We start from the raw sequence: 18,903 nt of genomic DNA on the forward strand, positions 1-18,903 counted from the left end.
AGCAGCGTCACGGCAGAGCTGGGCAACAGAAAACTCATGCTTTGATGGTAGTCCGGCTCTCTACCCTATGTGCTTTTGCTCTTTCCTTAATTCCCACACTGTGACCCCTGCCCCAGCCAGCTCAGCCCGCTCTGCGGACACAGAGCTTGCCGAAGTCACGTGGACAGTCACTGCAGCCGCCCTCCTCTCCCTGACGCACGTGGAGCACCTGACCTGGCCCAGCCGCCTCACTCCTTCCCTCGCCTCCCAGGCCCTCTGCACTCTCCTCAGCTCTCCCCTACCTACAGTGGGCTCTGGTGGGTGCCCTGCAGTTCAGGCCAGACCCTCCTCACAGCTCAGACACCCCCTCCACTGTGGGCTCGCCAAGTGGCACAGCTTTCCAATTCCGCACATGCACGGCCCTGCATCAGGGCTTCCACCCGGGCCTCGCCCCTGAGCCGCCGCTCACATTTCTGCTCTGGCCGCCACGTGTCCAGCGCTGAGATGCTGCCTGGGATGTAGGAGGCCCCATGGACATTCACTGTAAGAAAACCCACGCTACCAGAGGGGACGTGCCGGAGGAAACGGCTTTGTAAAAATTAAAAGCTGGGATTTTTAATATCATCACCCGGTACAGTCTCATTAAAGAATGTTTATTCAATGAAACTACACAGCACGAAAACGAGTGCTTCCCAAAATGTAACCAGCAACTGGATCTAACTAAGGAGCTTCAGAATTTTAATTGAAAGATATAAAGTGTCCACTTGTGAAAAATTTACTATTATTAAAATTTTTTAATTAAGAATTTTAAAACTATACACTAATAGTAAAAGCAAAGGAGCATACTTAACTCACATGCTTCAACACAAAATGCGATAGTTTCATCTGACTTCCTACTGGAACCCTTAAAGCAGCCTCCTTCAAGCAAGTGCGGCCAGGCTGAGCCAGGGGACGGACACTTCCGGTGGAACAGCTATCACTCTGAGAGCAGCACCACTCTTGGGGACAAATCCGTAACTGGAGCTCCCCGGCCTCCTGGAAGGCAGGTGGCAACATCCAACATCCGAACTAACAGAGCCCAGCACTCCAATGGGGGAGGACGGAAGGGCTGGGATCCTCTGCTGAGAAGAGACTCCTCTCCCCGAGGGCAGCTCGCAGTTTCCAGTCACAGATGGGCTGCTGTTAGAAGGTACTTTGCTTTGTACAACTCGAGAGAGTATTAGAAAATCCCAGCCACGAGAGGTGACTACTGAGAATCACCTCCTCTGTTTTCTGGCTCATGATTTTCCTAAAGCAAAGCCTCAGGCTCCCAGCTTCTATTTACATCCAGATATAAACCCCAGATCACTCGGGCACCTGCTTCCATTCATGGAATTCTGGCCAGCCAGTGGCTGCTGCCTACATAAGCTTTTCTTCGAAAAAGCTTCCCTCATCACAGCCTTCCCTCCACCCCTACTTTGCCAAACCCCCAAATCCTGCAGACTTGCATCCAGTGTAAGCACGACTGTGCTTATTCCCAGAAACTAGCCCCCTGCTTGCTTCTTTGCGTTGACATGCGCACTGCTAAGAACAGCCAATCCAGAAAGCTATTAACTGGTAAGCAGGACACAGAGAGATTCAAAGTCAATTAATGGCCAAAACATGGGACAAATGTCAAGCAAGACAAGAGCTTCTTTCACTTCTGCTGTAGTAGAGAAACCAACACGAATTCAATTGAAGCAGCGTAACTGAAGGTCCCTGGGTCCGCCTGTGGCCTGGAGGTAGCCGCCTCTTTCCCGGCTGTTCTTGCTCCAACACCTGGGCAGAACACGGAGGCTCCATGGCTGCCTGGTGGACAGCAGCCAGCAGCCTGGCAGTGAGGGGCTGGTGAGCTGCTGCTGCTACCTACCCAGGCAACCCCATCTTGCTGAAGTGGTCCTAAGTAGCTGCATGTGATCTCTCCTGAGAAGCTCAATGCTCTTAACAATTTGGTTATAACAGTTGATGGAACAGAAAGATACGTTAGAAAAAAACAAGGACTTTCTCTTCAATACAAAATTCTCACACCTGTAAACACATACCTGTGTGAATAAAATCCAGACACAAAACCACACTGCTGCAACAACGTGATTATTTCCTGATCTCCAAAGCACTGAGAAGTCCAACATGGAATCTTGGAAAATGCATGATTATTTTGATCGTGGTTTGTTGCTGTTGCTGTTTTAGTTGTAAGAGCTTTCGTGAGACGAACTCATGTAGTGCTTTGAAATAAGGAAATCAGGGCATCTCCTCACCTCTTCTTGAGGCTTCAATGTGGAGAGAAGACTTGGACAGTGTTTATTCGTCTTTCTGTGCTGAACACAGATATCATTGAAAACACCAGAAAATGAAACAGATGAAGGTCCTCAGCACTACAAATTACACACTTCCCACTCCATCCAGGGAACGCAACCACACACGGTCAGACACAGAGGCAAGGGGCGATCAGAGCACCCAAGTCCACACCATGCCGACACGGAGCCCTGTGTGGTTGGACAGCTCTGCCCCTTGCAAGGGCCATCCTGACCACACGGCAGACCTGCCCTCTCACTGCTGAGGACACTACCCATGCAACCACTAAGGTTGAAGGAAACAGCTAGCTCTTTGCAGCCAAAGACATTAGGAACAGCTAAGATAATTAAAGACGGTTTTCTTTTTCTTTCCTCCCCTCCGCAATGGGTTTGTGAGGTGCTTAGAGCAAAAGATACTCCGTGACTGGCCCAATGCCCAGCTGTGCTTTCATTTCATGATTAAAGCTGTTGGTTTCTTAGTGAAATGCAAAACTTTAGCCACTTAAATCTGGACTCCAATTCAAAACTCCTGGGAAACTTTATTTTCAATTCTTAAAACAAGGAAGGCAGGGAGAAAGGGAAGGGAGGAAAACAAGGAGAGACGGAAGGAGGGAAGGAGGAAGGGAAGGCAGGAAAGCAAGGACAGATGGAGGGAGGGAGGGAGGGAGGGAAGGAAGGAAGGAAGGAAAAAAGGAAAAGGAAAGGAAAGGAGGGAAGGAGGAGGGGAGGAACGAGGCAAGGAGGAAGGGAAGGTAGGAAAACAAGGAAGGAAGGAAGGAAGGAAGGAAGGAAGGAAGGAAGGAAGGAAGGAAGGAAATAAGGAGGGGAGGAGGAGGGAAGGAAGGAGGGAAGGAAGAAGGGAAGGGAGGAAAACAAGGATGGAAGGAAGGAAGGGAAGGAGGAGGAAAGGAGAAGGGAGGGAAAAAGGCAGGCAGATGTGAGGAGGGAAGGAGGGAAGGAGGGAAGGAGGGAAGGAGGAAGGAATGCGCATCTTCTTTGCATGCTCCGTGGCAGCGAGGCCTCGCAGAGCTTCCGTGGGGAGCAGAGCATCGTCCCAGGCACCAGCACTGGAACTGCTGCCCATGGCGGCTACGAAGCACCTGAACGATGGCCAGTGCAACCAAGGAACCCAGTTTTAAACTGTATTACATTTTACCTCATTTAAATTTCAATAGCCACATGTGGTTAGGAGCTACCATACTGGACACAGTGGAGCTTTACAGTGGAAAACTCACAGTTCAATAGGACTCACAACTGACAACTCAATTCCTAAACGATGATGCTGAACCACAACCAGCTTGTTTTGGTTTTCTAGGCTTTGACAGAGGTGAATAAAGAAATGTGATTTTCTTTCTCATTTCTCAGTTTTGACTGGCAACTTGATTTTCTGGGTAATAAAGAGTATATTATTTTGCTTTTGCATTTTATGTCATCAACAGTCTAAGCTCAAATCTCCTTCAGAGGAAGGAGTTTGAGACGCTGAGGACAGCCACCACGTGAACCTTTTTCAATGTCTCTCTTAAAACATATTGTTCTGTAAATCTATGGTAATTTTCTCCTTTTGCTGTTTCTTCTTCACTTTCTTACATTTCTTTCTTTCTTTCTTTCTTTCCCTCCCTCCCTCCCTCCCTCCCTTCCTTCCTTCCTTCCTTTCTTCCTTTCTTTCTTTCTTTCTTTTCTTGAGACAGAGTCTGGCTCAGTGGCCCAGGCTGGAGTGCAGTGGCGCGATCTCCACTCACTGAAAGCTCCGCCTCCTGGGTTCACGCCATTCTCCTGCCTCAGCCTCCCGAGTAGCTGGGACTACAGGCGCCCACCACCACGCCCGGCTAATTTTTTTGTATTTTTAGTAGAGACGGGGTTTCACCGTGTTAGCCAGGATGGTCTCGATCTCCTGACCTTGTGATCCGCCTGCCTCAGCCTCCCAAAGTGCTGGGATTACAGGCTTGAGTCACTGCGCCCAGCCCACTTTCTTATTTTTTTCTACTCTAACGTAGCACATTACTAAAATAAATACAGTAGGCCTTTAGAAAATCTCTTCCGCATAATGTAAGTCTCAATTAAACCACACCACACCAAACAGGGCACAGGACAGCATGTGTGTACGTGTGCAGCTTCGACATGACAGCACGCACACAGACGCACGATGGGGAAAGTCCCATGGAAATGCTTTTATTTCTGGAAGTTGGAAGAAAAACAACATACACAACCTGAATGACACAGAGGGGCAGTACTGAAACCACGGGGGCCGCCGAGAGCCGGCCTTTCACAGCAGACCACTGTTTTCCAGTGAGAGTGGTGGGCCATTCCAAAACAAAGCTACAGGGTTCCAAACATCCAGAAAGGAAGCTGCTTCCCCCGACTCCATTACCTACACTACAGGATGGATTGCTTTTTGTGAGACCACTTCTTCCACTGTGCAATTTTTGCATTATTTACCCTCCCCCGATCTTAAAGCGATATGGCGTCCAGGAGAGTGCGGCTGGTGCAGCTTGGCCGTCGCCGTGACGCAGCTGGAGCGGAAGGCGGCCCGTTCACTTCAGCCAGATCCACTTGTCTCCCACCTCGGTGTTGTACCCAGGGCTGTACTTGCGGCCTGGCAGCTGTGGGGGGAAACAGGCATTGGTGCACTCTGTTTAAAGTGAAAAAATGTTTTCCCAGCTCCTAGTTCAATGTTTACCCGGCAGATGCCTGTAATTCACGAGTTCATTCAACAATGCTGGTGAGCACCTACCTGTGGCAGGTCTCTCCTGTGAGTGCAAGGATGCCACAGGTACACAAACCACAACCCAGCCCTGCGTGCCAGGAGCTTCCGTTCCAGGGCTGGGAGCCACAAATGGAAACGAACCACCTGAGTGTCCTCATTAATGTCAGGAGGGCAACAAGCACCACGGGAGGGGGACAGGGACAGCCACGCAGACACAAGGATGGGGCTGGGGCCCAGAAACCACAGTTCACCAACGGAAACACCAAGTTATCTCTGAACACCCCCGGGTAAAATCCCCTCTGAAGAGAGTCTGCAGAGGCTGGGCCGTGGCTGGAAGGGGCCCTTGGCGGAGTGGGAAAGTTAAGTTTCATCCAGGCCTTTTAAGTAGACGTGGGCAGGGTTGAGGAAGACCCGCAAAGGAGGGGGAAGCACTGCAGGACTGACCCTAGTGGGAGCCACTGAACAGCTCCAGGAGCAACAGGAGGAAGGGACCACAGAGCCCAGGAGGAGCGGATGCTGCCAGAGAGGCCAGCAGGGACTGAGCTGGGCAGTGACGGAGCTGCAGAAGGGATGTTACAGCTCCCACTTCTCCCACCATCTGGGAGAGGTCAGGGGCCCAGGTGGCGATCCACAGAGGCCAACCTCACAGGGCACAGGGAGATCTGGGGGGCAACAAAGAGCCCCCGCCAGCACAGACTGGTCATGAGGGTAAGTGGCCAGCACAGGGCTGGCTGAGGCGGAAGGAGGAGTGCTGCTCCGCAGGACCACCTCACTGTGGAGCTGGGAGGAAAGTGCCCATCACGGTGTGTGTCGCCCAGCGATGGCAGGTGGGAAAATGATGAGTTTTTTCATATTTTCCAATCAGCATGGGCACACAGCCAATTTGTGTACACACACACACCCCCCTTCCAAATTCTGCCCTTAAGAGCGGGTACTAAAACCATTTTTAAAAGAATCAGCTTTTCCTCGATCCTAATCAGCAGCAGGCATTCACAGCCAGCCACACGGCCAAGGCTGCCTGGACCACAAGTCACTGAAATGTGCCTTGCTTGGCCTCTGCCACGGTGGCCACACAGTGACAGACGAACACACAACGTATGCTCAGGAGCAGCAGAGAGGTTGCCCCAAGACCAGCCATCTCAGACACAGGACAGGCAGAGCTCTGAGGATCTTCAAGGCCCAGGAGCCGCCCTCCTTCCTCCCCAGAAAGCCTTTCCTCTCCTAGGTGTGCAGCTGTGAAGTGGGCCCTGGAAGTGGAGGGGCCGGTGCTGTGTTAGTCTGTTCTTGCACTGCTATAGACATACCTGGGGCTGAGTAACGCAGAGAGAAAAGAGGTATAATTGGCTCACAGTTCTGCAGGCTGTGTGGGAAGCATGGTGCCAGCATCTGCTTCTGGGAAGGCCTCAGGAAGCTTCCAATCATAGCGGAAGGCAAAGCAGGGGCAGGCATGCCACACGGCGGACGTGGGAACAAGAGCAAGAGCGGGGGGCGGGTGGGGGGTGGGAGCTGCCACATACTTTAAAATGAGCAGGTCTCATGTGAACTCTGTGAGAACATACTCATTACCTCAAGGAGGGCACCAAGTCATTCATGGGGGATCTACTCCCACGACCCAAACACCTCCCACCAGACCCCACCTCCAACGGGGGACCACATTTCTACGTGAGATTTGGAGGGACAGACATCCTAACTACCTCGATGCTCATCTAAAGGCAGGCAGGGGTGGGTGGCACAGCCAGACTCCAGCTTTCTGGCCCAGGATACAGGGTGGATACAGACGGTTTTGTCTGGGTACCAGGAGAATTCTGGGACACAGAAGGAAAAAGAAAAGCCCAGCTCCTCCAGGAGTTTGAAATCTGAAAAGAGACTGAGATGAAAGCACAGGTCATTCAGCCAGTGATGCCAAGACAGCCCAGAGGGTTTGGTATTGTGAGATCCCAGCAGGGAGCACAGGCAGCTGGCCTGGCAGAGTCCAGGGAGGTGTCTGGAGAGTGAGGGACCCTCCAGGGTCAGGGGGATCCCCCAACACTGCTGCTCAAACTACAGGTGTCTACAGGTGGCAGGAAGACCGCAGGAGAGGGGCGTGACTTTCTGGCTTCGCGGTCTGACGAGACCTTTGGCGTAAGGTGTGACCTGTGTCAGACAGGCTGCAGGTGCTTTCCTGGACTGGGGAGCAGTGATGGGCACCTGGGGCTGGCCTCAAAGGGCCTGATGGGGTCAGGAAGGCCTGGGTGACAGAGAGAAAGAGCTGGTCGACCCCAGGGAAGGTGAGTGTTGGGTCTGCTTACAGAATGGGTGCAGGGTGTGGGGGCTCCACGGCAGGCTGCCCCAGAGATGACCCGTAGGTAGCTGGAAAACTGCATCTGTGGCTTAGAAGACAGGGCTGTGCAGCCACCTCCCATTACCAAGGGAGGCAGCGCCACATGAGCCGGCCACCCAGGGTGAGGGAGAAGAGAAGAGGCTGAAGAGCAGTACCACACGGCTGCAGCCTGAGGCTGCAGAGGGACTGAGGAGTGAGGCGTGCAGGCCACAGAAGGAGCTGGGCGTCACCACACGTGACACACGTGGCCTCGTGTCACGGTCACCAGCTGGTCACAAGCTCTGCACGAGGACACGAGGAGCGGGGTGGAAGGAGACCACACTAGTGGGGAAGCAGTCAGCAGCTGAGGAAGGGGACACAACGCCCGGGCCGCCTTTCACACGCCAGGTAATGGCACGTGTGTCTGCACCTGCATGCCCATGCCTGTGCAGGGGGCTGGTGGGCGGGGTCTCTGCATCAAGGAGAGGTGGAGATCTCCATCTCAAGATGCCCAGCCCCCAGAGCCTGTGAACACATGATCTCACCTGGCAAAAGGGCCTCTGCAGCAGGGGACTGACTGGGAGATCATCGGGGTGGGCCCCAGACCATCACTAGGGTCCTCAGAAATCAGAGGAGATGTGACAATGGAAGCAACGGTCACAGTGATGTGGGGCCAGGTGCTGAGGAACATGGGCGGCCTCTAGAAACTGGAAAGGGAAAGGACATGGATCTCCCCTTAAACCCCCGGAAGGAGGCAGCCCCGCCCGCACCCTGATTTTAGAACCTCTGCCTCCAGAACTTTAAGAGGATGCATGTGTACTGTTTTAAGCCACTAGAGAGCAGTAGCTGGCAGTAGTAGCTGGCAGCAGCAGCAACAGGTGACTCCTGCGGGGTGTCTGCTTTTTATGATGGGAGATACCGGGGCACGTCTGTACAACAGGAAGAAGAAAGCTGTGCAGGGGAACAGGCCGAGGGTGCAGGAGAGGGTGGGTCACCCCCAAGGCAGAAACACGAGGAAGGGGCTGGTCAGAGAGCTACGAAAGCAGCAAGGCCCTCCAGGCACATTGGAGGCCAGGACGCCTCCAGCAGAACCGCACTCAAACACGACTGCGGCAGCCAGTAAACAGTAACAGCCTATGTAGTTGGTTCCACATCCAAGAGGTGGTCCTGCCAGAAATTCATTTCTTTTTCCCTAAGGGCCCAACTGCAGAATTATGTCCAAAGAACAGAAAGTTGACACCTGAACAAAAGATTAACTGAAAGGTTTTCCCGTTTAACCAACCTGCTGCAAACCCACATGATGGCCAGTGGGCCCCTCTCTTAAGATGCCCTGGGTCAGCTTCCCCAGGGTTTTTCAATTAAAGTTGTCATTTAATGTTCTACCCAAACACAGGACCAGCCATGCAGGTTTCTTCACAGCAGTACTTACAGAGGAAGGGCTGGGTTTGGGACCGTCTGGCTCCGTTTTCATCTTTGCAAATAGAATTTTAAATCAGAGCAGAGAATAGACACTAGCAGAATACCAAACCTGCTAAGTCCAGCCACTGGCCATTAATTGTCTCGGAAAATTTGTCTCTGGACTTCTCTGGCCTTTGATACCTAGGATGGTTCTCAGATCCTGGGGGTCTCTTTTCAGGGTTTTAGGCCAACAGAGACCCATGCGGTGAGGAGGGGTTCATCTGGAGCATCTCACCCAGGAAAATGCAAAACCATCCCGTTTACATTACTACTTCACGTCTGTATCTGCTAATTTAAAATAAGCTTCAACCCCCAAACGCAGTGCTCATTCATCACATGAGGAAAAGCGCATGGTAATGCCTCGGGGAGGAAAGCAGCAAAGCCCGTTCCCTCAGGGGCAGCCCCACTCCGGGAGCCGCACCAGGCCTCGCCAGAGCTTCCTCCCGGGCCACGCTTTCCCGGATCTGCTCGTTCACGGTGCCTGGTTGCGTGACACACGTGTGTGGCTGTGCGTCCGAAGGCCGAGATGGAAAGGGCATGTGGTGAACTATCTCAGGTGCAGGCCGTACACCCACTTTAAAATGAAAAGAAAATCATTTTCCTCCTGTCAGAAGTCGGGGCTTCTGCCGAGTGCATACTGGGTGAGCAAACCAAGAATCCTTAAGGAGCAAAAGAAGAAAGAGCGCCTGACAGAAGAAGGAACCAACCCCTCCACTGCTCATCCTCTGCAATCCCCTCTACTGCACAACGTGGACGGAGTTTCCCTCACTGGATCTCTGAATTCAAGGCCTTTTGGACTCATTAGATTCACGGTGTTCTGGCAAGTTTAACACTTTCAGGAGGCTCTTTCCCTGCATTCTATTTCCCATTAGAAATCAAAAGTAAAGTTTACTAAAGAAAGGGAAAAAACCCTCAATAAATTACAAAGCCAAACATTCCAAGGCCTCTTCCAGAGCCCAGCAGCTAAGCTGCCCTCCACCCGTGGCCCTGGCATGCGTCAGTCCCTGGGGCCACCGAGTGTTCCAGGGCGAGGCTTGGAGCCGGGAAGGGATTTCAGACAGCACACCGGGAGGCTCCCTGCCCAGTCACCTCGGCAACCTGGGCTGACTCAGTGTAGAAAACGAGTGCCTTTCCCTGAGAGCTGCTGGTCACTGGGGGCTGGGCTGGAAATGACAACTCCCTCCGGCCCCCGATGGAGCCAGACACAGAGGACCAGCAGGGCGGGCTTCCATCCCAGGCTGCAGAGGGTGTCCACATTTGCATCAGCAAATACAAAACGACCTATGAGGGGTGTGTACGCACTGCAGCCCAGCCTGTCTGGGGACCTGGATCTGGGCTTTCTTCTCCCAGAAAACCCCGCAAGACTGGACTTCTTCCCACCCACGCATCCTGATTCATATACAGGAAAGACTGGAGAGGAGACAGTATCAGACACTCTCATCAAACCCACTCCCGATTTCCCCCAAATATCTGTGTGCAAATCTGTGTGTCAGAAGTCCACGCTTAATGTAAACCAATATGATGATTTTCCTGACCTTCACAGTTAAGGGGGTGAATGGCACACACACCCACATGGGTACTGCTACTCTCTCCCACCCCAACCCGAAGGCTACACACAAAGAAACCTGAACCGGGCTGCCTGAGGGAGGCGCCCTGGGCGGCTGGGGAACAAAGGAGGAGCATTACTCTCATCTGTACGCTCTGATGTAGCTTTCGAATCTTACAGCATGTGCAAGGATTTCCCTTTTCTTTTTTTTTCCCCCCCTAAAGAGAGAGAGATTAAGTAACTTGCTAAGGCTGGCACATGGCCAGTCTGTTCACAGAGCTAGAACTGGAGCCATGTCCTGCTGGCTCCTGAGTCTGCTCCTAACCACTGGCCCACATTGCACACCAGGCTGTGCCTCTTCCAGCCTATGGTTGTGTCCGTTCCCAGTTTTCCCGTCATAAATAACACTGATATGCCCTCTCTAGATTTATGTGCTTAAGATAAATTTCTAGAAACGGAACTGCTTGCTTAAAGAAAAACAATAAACAGAGCCATAGATGCTGACGCAGCCACCAGAATGGGTTTAATTTAATAATGCCAAGACGCTGCTTCAGATCATTATGCTGCTGCTTACACCTCGGGGCTGATTCAGAGCCTGGGTTTCTCATTAGGAATTTATACCAGGCTCTTGGCCTTTTAGTGCTTCATGCACGGGTCAGCAAACTAGAGCCCACAGATCAAATCTGGCCACTGACTGCTTCTGTAAATGAGGCCTCACTGGCACAGCCTGGTCCATGCGTTTACACACTGGCTGCTGGTGCTTTTGCACAGCGCAGAGCTGAGCGGCTGTGAGGGGCTGTGTGGCCCACAGAGCTAGGAATCTTTACTCTCTGGCTCTTTAATGGAAACCTTTGCCCATCACTGGCCTAAGAAAGACAGGAAGGCAACGACAAGACAGTAAAGCTGAGTCCACGACATGGTTTAAGTTCACTTAGCCCACAATTACTTCGTAAGTACCCACAGGTGCCAGGTCCTGTGCCAGGCAACAGCAGGGAACAGGGTGATTCCCCAGCTTCAGGTGAGGTTACAGAGGCAGATGAAACATGCTGTTCTTTTATTCAAAGTGACTCCACTGAGTTTGTGTGATTCAACGTGAGGACTGGATTGAGTTCTGATGTTAGAAAGGTGCCCACTTCTAAATGCTACAGCCAACCTGGGATCTGCGCCATAAAGGCCGAGGCCGTACACTGAGGCTTCTCCCAGGTGCACAATGTAGACATGCCCTACATTAGTGCTTCAGATGCCAGCTGTTCGCACAGAAATCGGTCAAGGAAACACACACACACACACACACTCTCTCTCTCTCTCTCATGGAGGAAACTCCTTGTACTCATGAACACTAGGTCCTAACTGCTTTGAGAGAGATGAACGAAGGCAGTGCTCTCTTCTCTGGCTCCATAAAACCTAGAAACAAGTTGGAATGTGGGAGAAGCCCAAAGTAGAAGACAGAAGGTGATGCAGGGCGAAAAGGGTGGAGAAATCCCACCTGACCACACAGACAGAGGCTTCAGGCGCGGACAGGGTGCGGATCAGTAGGGAAGAGGCGGCCATTCAGGAGGAGGGAGGAGGCAGCAAATGCACACAATGCACAGAGCACGGCCTCCGCAGAGCAGCAAGCGCAGACTTGAGCCCTGTGGTCTTAAAGAAGCCCCAACATGGAAAAATGCCTCCTCCCGAAATACACCCCAGACTTCAGTCGACGTGAACTACGCAGCTCCTGGGCAATCAGTTACACCGTTAGGGCCTATGTGAGAGGCATCAGGCCAAGTAACAGTCAACAGTTTCCTTCCACGAGGCAGTCACAGGGTCTGAACTTGCCTCCCAGCCAGATGCATTTAGAAACTGGAGAAACTGAGTCTGGTGGCTGCATCTGACTCTGGGCAGGACACAATTACTAGATTTCAGGGAGTTCAGCACTAAAGGGGTGAGGCCTAGGCAGAAAAAGAGCTCCGGAAATCTGCACAAGGACCCACTTGGTCTTTGGCTGAGTACCAATTAGTGTGTGCAGGGGGTAAAACTCCATGACGCTGGACAAAGCCGACTTCAGGGAAAGAACAGTTTCTGGGGAGTTGCAAGCAGACAACTCCCAGAGCTCACTTAGGGCTGAGAGTCAGCAAGCTCCCACTGGCCAGAGCAGAGGGGCCTCTCGCCGCACACATGCACCATTCAACAGGGACCCCACAGCCATGCCTTAGTACCGGGCTAAGCCCTTCCTGAAGAAAGCCCATTGCAGGCTCACCAGAAAGCTGAAACATCAAGCCTCAAAAGGTTTACACTGACTTGCAAGTACCTTAACTGCTGTCAGAAAAAAGTTCTAACACAGTTCAAAGGAATAGAACAAGATCTAGCACTCAAAAACGTAAAATTTGCAACGTATGGCAAGCAATGAGACATCTCTGCACATGAAACAGGAAAATGTAACCCATAACAAGGGGAAAATATCAAGCCAACTCAGAACTGACAAAGACAATGAATTAGGAAACAAAGACATTACAACAGCTGTTATAAAAATGTTCAGTACGCTCTAAGAATTAAATGAAAAACACAATAAGGAGAGAATTGGAAAACATAAAAAGCACCAAACAGAATTTCTGGAGCTAAAAAACAGCATTCCTGAAACACAATTCTACTGGGTAAGTGTGGTGGCCATGAAAATGTGCCCTGCAGAGCTCCTGCTGCAGGGAGGAAAGCGTGCTCCTCTGCGACGCTCCTGCTGCTCCTGACCCTGCATCTGCCGACCCTCAGGACCTGCTGCCTGCTCGTGCCACGGCCACACACGTTATAGAACGTGCCCGGTCAGTGATGGAGCACAGAAGAGCTTCTGGTGCCAGCTGTTCCTGTGGACATGGGACTCCCTGACAGGCATCTTTAGCTCTAGAACACTCATCAGCTTGGCCAAATCTTTCCTGGATTCTTTCTTCCTGTCTCCTGTCGCAGTTCGGCAAGGAAGAGCAAAGGCTCTCCTGCCATCTCAGGCTTCCTCTCCCTGATCCTCCAAAGGTGTTTTCTTCCAATAGACCTCTTCGACATCTAATCTCTTGGCTTCTGATTCTTGGAAGACCTAAACTAACACAATGCAATTAACAGCATATCATACACCCACAGAAAACATAAGTGAGCTTGAAGGCAGAGCAGCAGAAACTATCCAAAATTAGGCACAGAAAGAAAAAGGCCAAAAACAAATGGACAGAGTCATAGGGACCTGTGGACAACAGCAAGTCACCTAATGCATGGATACATGAGAGTCCCCAAAAGGGGGAGGACAGAAAAAAATCTGAAGAAATAATAACCACACATTTTCCATGTGTTCTGAAAAGGATAATCCAGCCACCCAAGAAACTCAATAAACCCCAGGCAGGATAAATACCAAGAAAACCATGCAGAGGCACGCCATAATTAAATTACGAAAAACTAGTGAGAAAAAGATCACGAGAAAATCTTACAAACAACCGAAGGGAAAAAAGGTTCATCAGGCACAAGAACCAAAGCAAGGAAGAACTGCAGTCTTCTCATCAGAAACTGTGCAAGCCAAGAGGCAATGGAATATCTTTTATGTGTTGGAGGGAGAAAAAAAACTGTCAACCTAGAATTGTATATCAAATGAAAATACCCAGCAAAATGAAGCTGAACTACGTATTTTCAGAAAAGCAACAGCTACTAGAATTCACTGCTCCCAGACCTGTTCTGTAACAACTGCTAAAGGAAGTTATTCACACAGGAGAAAGATGATGCTGGGTAGAAACTCAGATCCACACAAAGGAATGAAGCACATCAGAAATGGTGGAGGGAAGGATAAAAGACTAAAAAATCCTGTTTCAATCTCTTTAAAAGTTACTGTTTAGAGCCAAAATCACAACAGTCCATTGTGTGGTTTCTGGCAAAGTGTATGAGAACAACAGCACAAACAACACAGAGGGCAGCGACAGCTGTGGCCTCGGGTCAGATACCTGCACTCTGTGTGAGGCGGTTACATGCTGACAATGTGCGGGTTGACTGTGACAAGCTAGAGATGCCCATGGCGAAACCCTACGGCAATCATCAGAAATGAAATACAGAGGGGTAGCTCCTAAGTCCACAAAGGAAATAAGATGGAACTACAGTACATAACCAGTCTAAAAAGAACCCAGGAAAAGATGTAAATGTGCATCTCATCTGCGAGTATACATGGTTGAAACGTAAGGTAAGAAGGAGCAGGTAATTCAGTCAGAGAGGGCACCTCACCTCCCTCTAAGAAAGTTCCTATCCAAGGTTTGGCTAATGACAACAGATGTCACTGAATCATTCGTTTGTATGGACAAACTTCTCCATGTCATTATTTCAGTTTTTGCAAAGACAGCCTCTAACCCTACCTCTTAGCCCTACCTACTGCTCTATGCAGTTACTTATCGGAGAACCACGGTCATGAAAGAAGTACCACATAAAAACATTCTCAGATGCTGCTTTGTAAAAACGAAGTAGAAAAGAACTTATTTGGTGAGTGAGTGTGATTAACTTGATAGTAGATCTATCTCAGGAAATGTCATTCAGGAGAAAGCCAAGGAAAACTCCTGAGCAAGCATCTCCCCGCCCAGGTACATCGCACAGGTCTCCAAGAAGACGTTCCTTGAGCATGGCAGCTGACTTGCTCTTCCTGGCCAAGGTCATGACTTTTCTCTATTGAATGCCTATGCCACTCACTCTTCCTGAAGTGCTGTCCTGAGCCACCTCTGCCTCCTCGAATCACGCCATGAAATCACGCCCCTTCCTTCTCAGAGCTCCCTTCATCCTTTGACTTTTCCTTTGGTACTCATCGAAAAGTCATGTCCAATGCAGTCACTGATATACTCACTGATACCAGCAGGCAGCCTCTAAGTAGAGACCCTTTCACTAGTGTGATCTCATGTGACCCTGACAGTGTGAGGTAAAGGTAGGCACAGTCTCCATTTTAAGAGAGACACAGGTGTTCAGAGACTTGACTTGCCCAAGGTCACGTGGCTGGCTGGCGGCAGGCTGAAAAGGGAGCCCAGACCTTTTAATGATCAAGTCCAGGATCTTTTTCCCACTAGACCATGTAAATATTCGTTGAATTAAACTGTGACTTTTAGTGTGCTAACTCTTAGAAATAACACAATAAGCTCTTTCCTCAATCACAGGCTACTTCTATGAGGTTTTACTGAAATCCCCTCATTCCCTCCAATTTTCCATTTATCTGTCAATCAGCATATAGTAAAGGTATGTTGTTCAAGGTCTCAGCTATGAGATTTCTTGGGTGTCTGTTAGGTTATGATCCACAATCCACTCCACTCGGATAAAGGTGACTCCAATCTTTCTGTAGGTCCTTTCTTTTTTTTTTTTTTTTTTGAGACGGAGTCTTGCTCTGCCGCCCAGGCTGGAGTGCAGTGGCCGGATCTCAGCTCACTGCAAGCTCCGCCTCCCGGGTTCACGCCATTCTCCTGTCTCAGCCTCCCGAGTAGCTGGGACTACAGGCGCCCGTCACCTCGCCCGGCTAGTTTTTTGTATTTTCTATTAGAGACGGGGTTTCACCGTATTAGCCAGGATGGTCTCGATCTCCTGACCTCATGATCCGCCCGTCTCGGCCTCCCAAAGTGCTGGGATTACAGGCTTGAGCCACCGCGCCCGGCCTATGTAGGTCCTTTCATATGTAACTCAAAGAGCTTCCCTTGGGGGATGTTTATATCCTAGTAGTCACCTCAGGGACATTCAAGGATGCTCACAGTTTCCCAGTGGAAAGAGTTTTCATGAAGGACCTGTGTGTGTGTGTGTGTGTGTGTGTGTGTACATGTATACATATATTTGTAAATATATTGATAAATATTAAACATACTTATAAATAAATATGTGTATATTCCAGCAACAAATCCTTTATTGTATTACTGTAAATATAAATTAAACAAAAAAAGGATTGAGTGAGGGCGGCCTGTCTACTGGGTTGGCTTCACTCCGCTGGGGCAAGAAATGGGTTATGCCAGGCATGACTGGCTCCCCTCTCTCTAGATGCACTAAGGAACTTCAAACTACTGCACAGTTCCGGGGTGATTTGGAAATTCCAGTTTCCAACTCCTATGTTCCATTATAACATATACATGCTAATGGATTCTGCTTAGAGTTCTTCATTAATTTTAAAGAAGAGGATTATAGACATTAAAGACATTTCTCTGATACACAATTTCCCTTAATTTCCGTTACTGTAGAACACAAATCTAGTATAACAAAATTGGCACCAATTTTCAAAAAATCTTTTATCAGTCAACTTTCAAAAACCATATTTTTGTTTTGAAAATGTGTGTTCTATTTTTTAGTACATAAAACTATAGCTTCCTACAAATATATCATTATTTAGCTGTCAGATTTGTTGCAATGAGTATTAACAACAGTTCAAATGTCTTAATCCTCCTTAACTCTTATTAGCTGTGAATAATAGAAAAGTTCCTAACCTAAGTGCTTGTTTTTTTTTTTTTTTTTTTTTTTTTTTTTTTGAGACGGAGTCTCGCTCTGTCGCCCAGGCTGGAGTACAGTGGCCGGCTCTCAGCTCACTGCAAGCTCCGCCTCCCGGGTTTACGCCATTCTCCGGCCTCAGCCTCCGGAGTAGCTGGGACTACAGGCGCCCGCCACCTCGCCCGGCTCGTTTTTTGTATTTTTTTAGTAGAGACAGGGTTTCACCGTGTTAGCCAGGATGGTCTCGATCTCCTGACCTCGTGATCCGCCCGTCTCGGCCTCCCAAAGTGCTGGGATTACAGGCTTGAGCCACCGCGCCCGGCCAAGTGCTTGTTTTAAACCTGAAAATGGTATGCTTTCTAAAAATTCTAAAATAAATAAAATAATATGTCAACATACAGTAAAGTCAGGGCACTTGGTTTTCCAGATTGCAGGGAAGACATTATCTTATCACTTTCCATCAGCAGACAGGCAGATACCACATACCAGCAGCAATCACATACAAACCAAAGTACCTGGTAAAGAGCACCTTTTATGCCAATCATCTTCTTCGAGTGACACATGCTGATAATTTTCTATATACAGAGATGTAAATAACTGGGGCATACAGATGAATGCTGAGTTTCAATGATTAATTTTCACAGTGCATGTGGCAGGGCACAAAGTGGAGAGAACACTGAAGGCATTATGCATTTACTTTCAAACCCAATTAAGTAACTTCTAAATTGAAAATTTGTATTTTAACGCAAACTGAGTTCCAAGTAAGGTCTGAATGTCATGAGGAATCTAAAGCAATCACGTCCTGCCTTCCGTCTCCAGCATGTTTAGATCAACTGATCCTAGTGCTTTTCTGTAAGGTGAATTTCATAAAGGCAAGAACATACAGTATTAACATTAAAGTTACTAAAAACATCTCTATTTTAAAAAATGGTAAGGGAGAACTCAATACTGAAAATGAAAACAACTTGAGATAGTAAAAGAAATAAAAATAGCAGGAGAGAAAACAGAAGATTCTGTTGTCCTAGCAACTATCTTGGACACGATCAGCTTCACGGAGGGAGCGCAGTATCTTAATAGCATCTGGCCTCCTTCCATTGAAAAGAGACTGAATTGGTAAAGCAGAAACCAAATCACAGTTTGTCTAATCCAAGGAAGGGCTGCACAGAAATAAAAAGTGACCTGACACAATGTTTAAAACGTGACTTTAAAGAATCAGCAGCCTGTCCTGCACACATTTAGCATTTTCATGAACTGATACAGGGTCAATTCCAAGCACACAATGAGGGTCGCCAATGAAAAACGTGTTCATAAATATTGGTCAGACCCCAGGTACACATGCCCCTCTGAAAATGCTGCTTTACTTGTTTATTTACTTTTATTTAATTTTAGTTTTTTTGAAATGGAGCCTCACTCTGTCGTCCAGGCTAGAATGCAGTGGCAATTCTGGCTCACTGCAACCTTCGCCTCCCAGGTTCAAGCGATTCTCATGCCTCAGCCTCCCAAGTAGGTGGGACTACAGGCGCTCGCCACCAGGCCTGGCTAATTCTTGTATTTTTTAGTAGAGGCAGAGTTTCTCCATGTTGGCCAGGCTGATCTCCAACTCCTGACCTCAAGTGATCCACCCGCCTCAGCCTCCCAAAGTGCTGAGATTACAGGCGTGAGCACCGCCCCCCATGAAAACGCTGTGTTAGATGAAAACTTGGATTCCTGAGGCATCAGTGCCCTAGCGCTGGGTGTTGCCTAGAGTGTGGACAGGCGCCTGAGAGCCACCAGGACACTAGCCAGACCAGTGACAGGATTGGTCAAAAACTCCAAGGTCACAGGACCCACAAAACCAAAAATCATAAACCCTTCTATTTATATGAAAATCTAAGATCCACTCTATTGTGAAAAGGTCCTTCTTTACTAGTCTGTGTACCTGTGTCACCAGCAAGTTCATCAAATGAGAGTTTGGATGTCCCCTCCAAATCTCAGGCTGAGATGTAATTCCCAGTGTCAGAGGTGGGGCCTGGTGGGAAGTGTTTGGATCACAGGGGCGGATCCCTCATGAATGGCTTAGGCCATCTCCTTGGTGATGAGTGAGCTCTTACTCTGAGTTCACACAAGACCTGGTCATTTAAAAATAGGTGACACTCCGCCACCAAAGATCCGGTCATTTAAAAATGTGACACTC

General features: G+C 49.3%; 1 protein-coding gene across 2 annotated transcripts in view; it reads right to left on the reverse strand.

Annotated features, from left to right (window-relative positions):
- Nucleotides 1–4,441: 4,441 nt before the first annotated feature.
- Nucleotides 4,442–18,903, reverse strand: part of NDUFA10 (NADH:ubiquinone oxidoreductase subunit A10) — a 64,510-nt gene continuing 50,048 nt past the window's right edge. For both annotated transcript variants that reach the window (XM_023228716.2, XM_023228712.2), the window contains one exon: nucleotides 4,442–4,888. In XM_023228716.2, coding sequence (XP_023084484.1) covers nucleotides 4,820–4,888 — 69 coding nt within the window. In that variant the 3' untranslated portion in view covers nucleotides 4,442–4,819. The remainder of the gene's footprint in view (nucleotides 4,889–18,903) is intronic.

This window comes from Piliocolobus tephrosceles, chromosome 11, assembly GCF_002776525.5.
Source record: "Piliocolobus tephrosceles isolate RC106 chromosome 11, ASM277652v3, whole genome shotgun sequence".
NCBI classification, from domain to species: Eukaryota; Metazoa; Chordata; class Mammalia; order Primates; family Cercopithecidae; genus Piliocolobus; species Piliocolobus tephrosceles.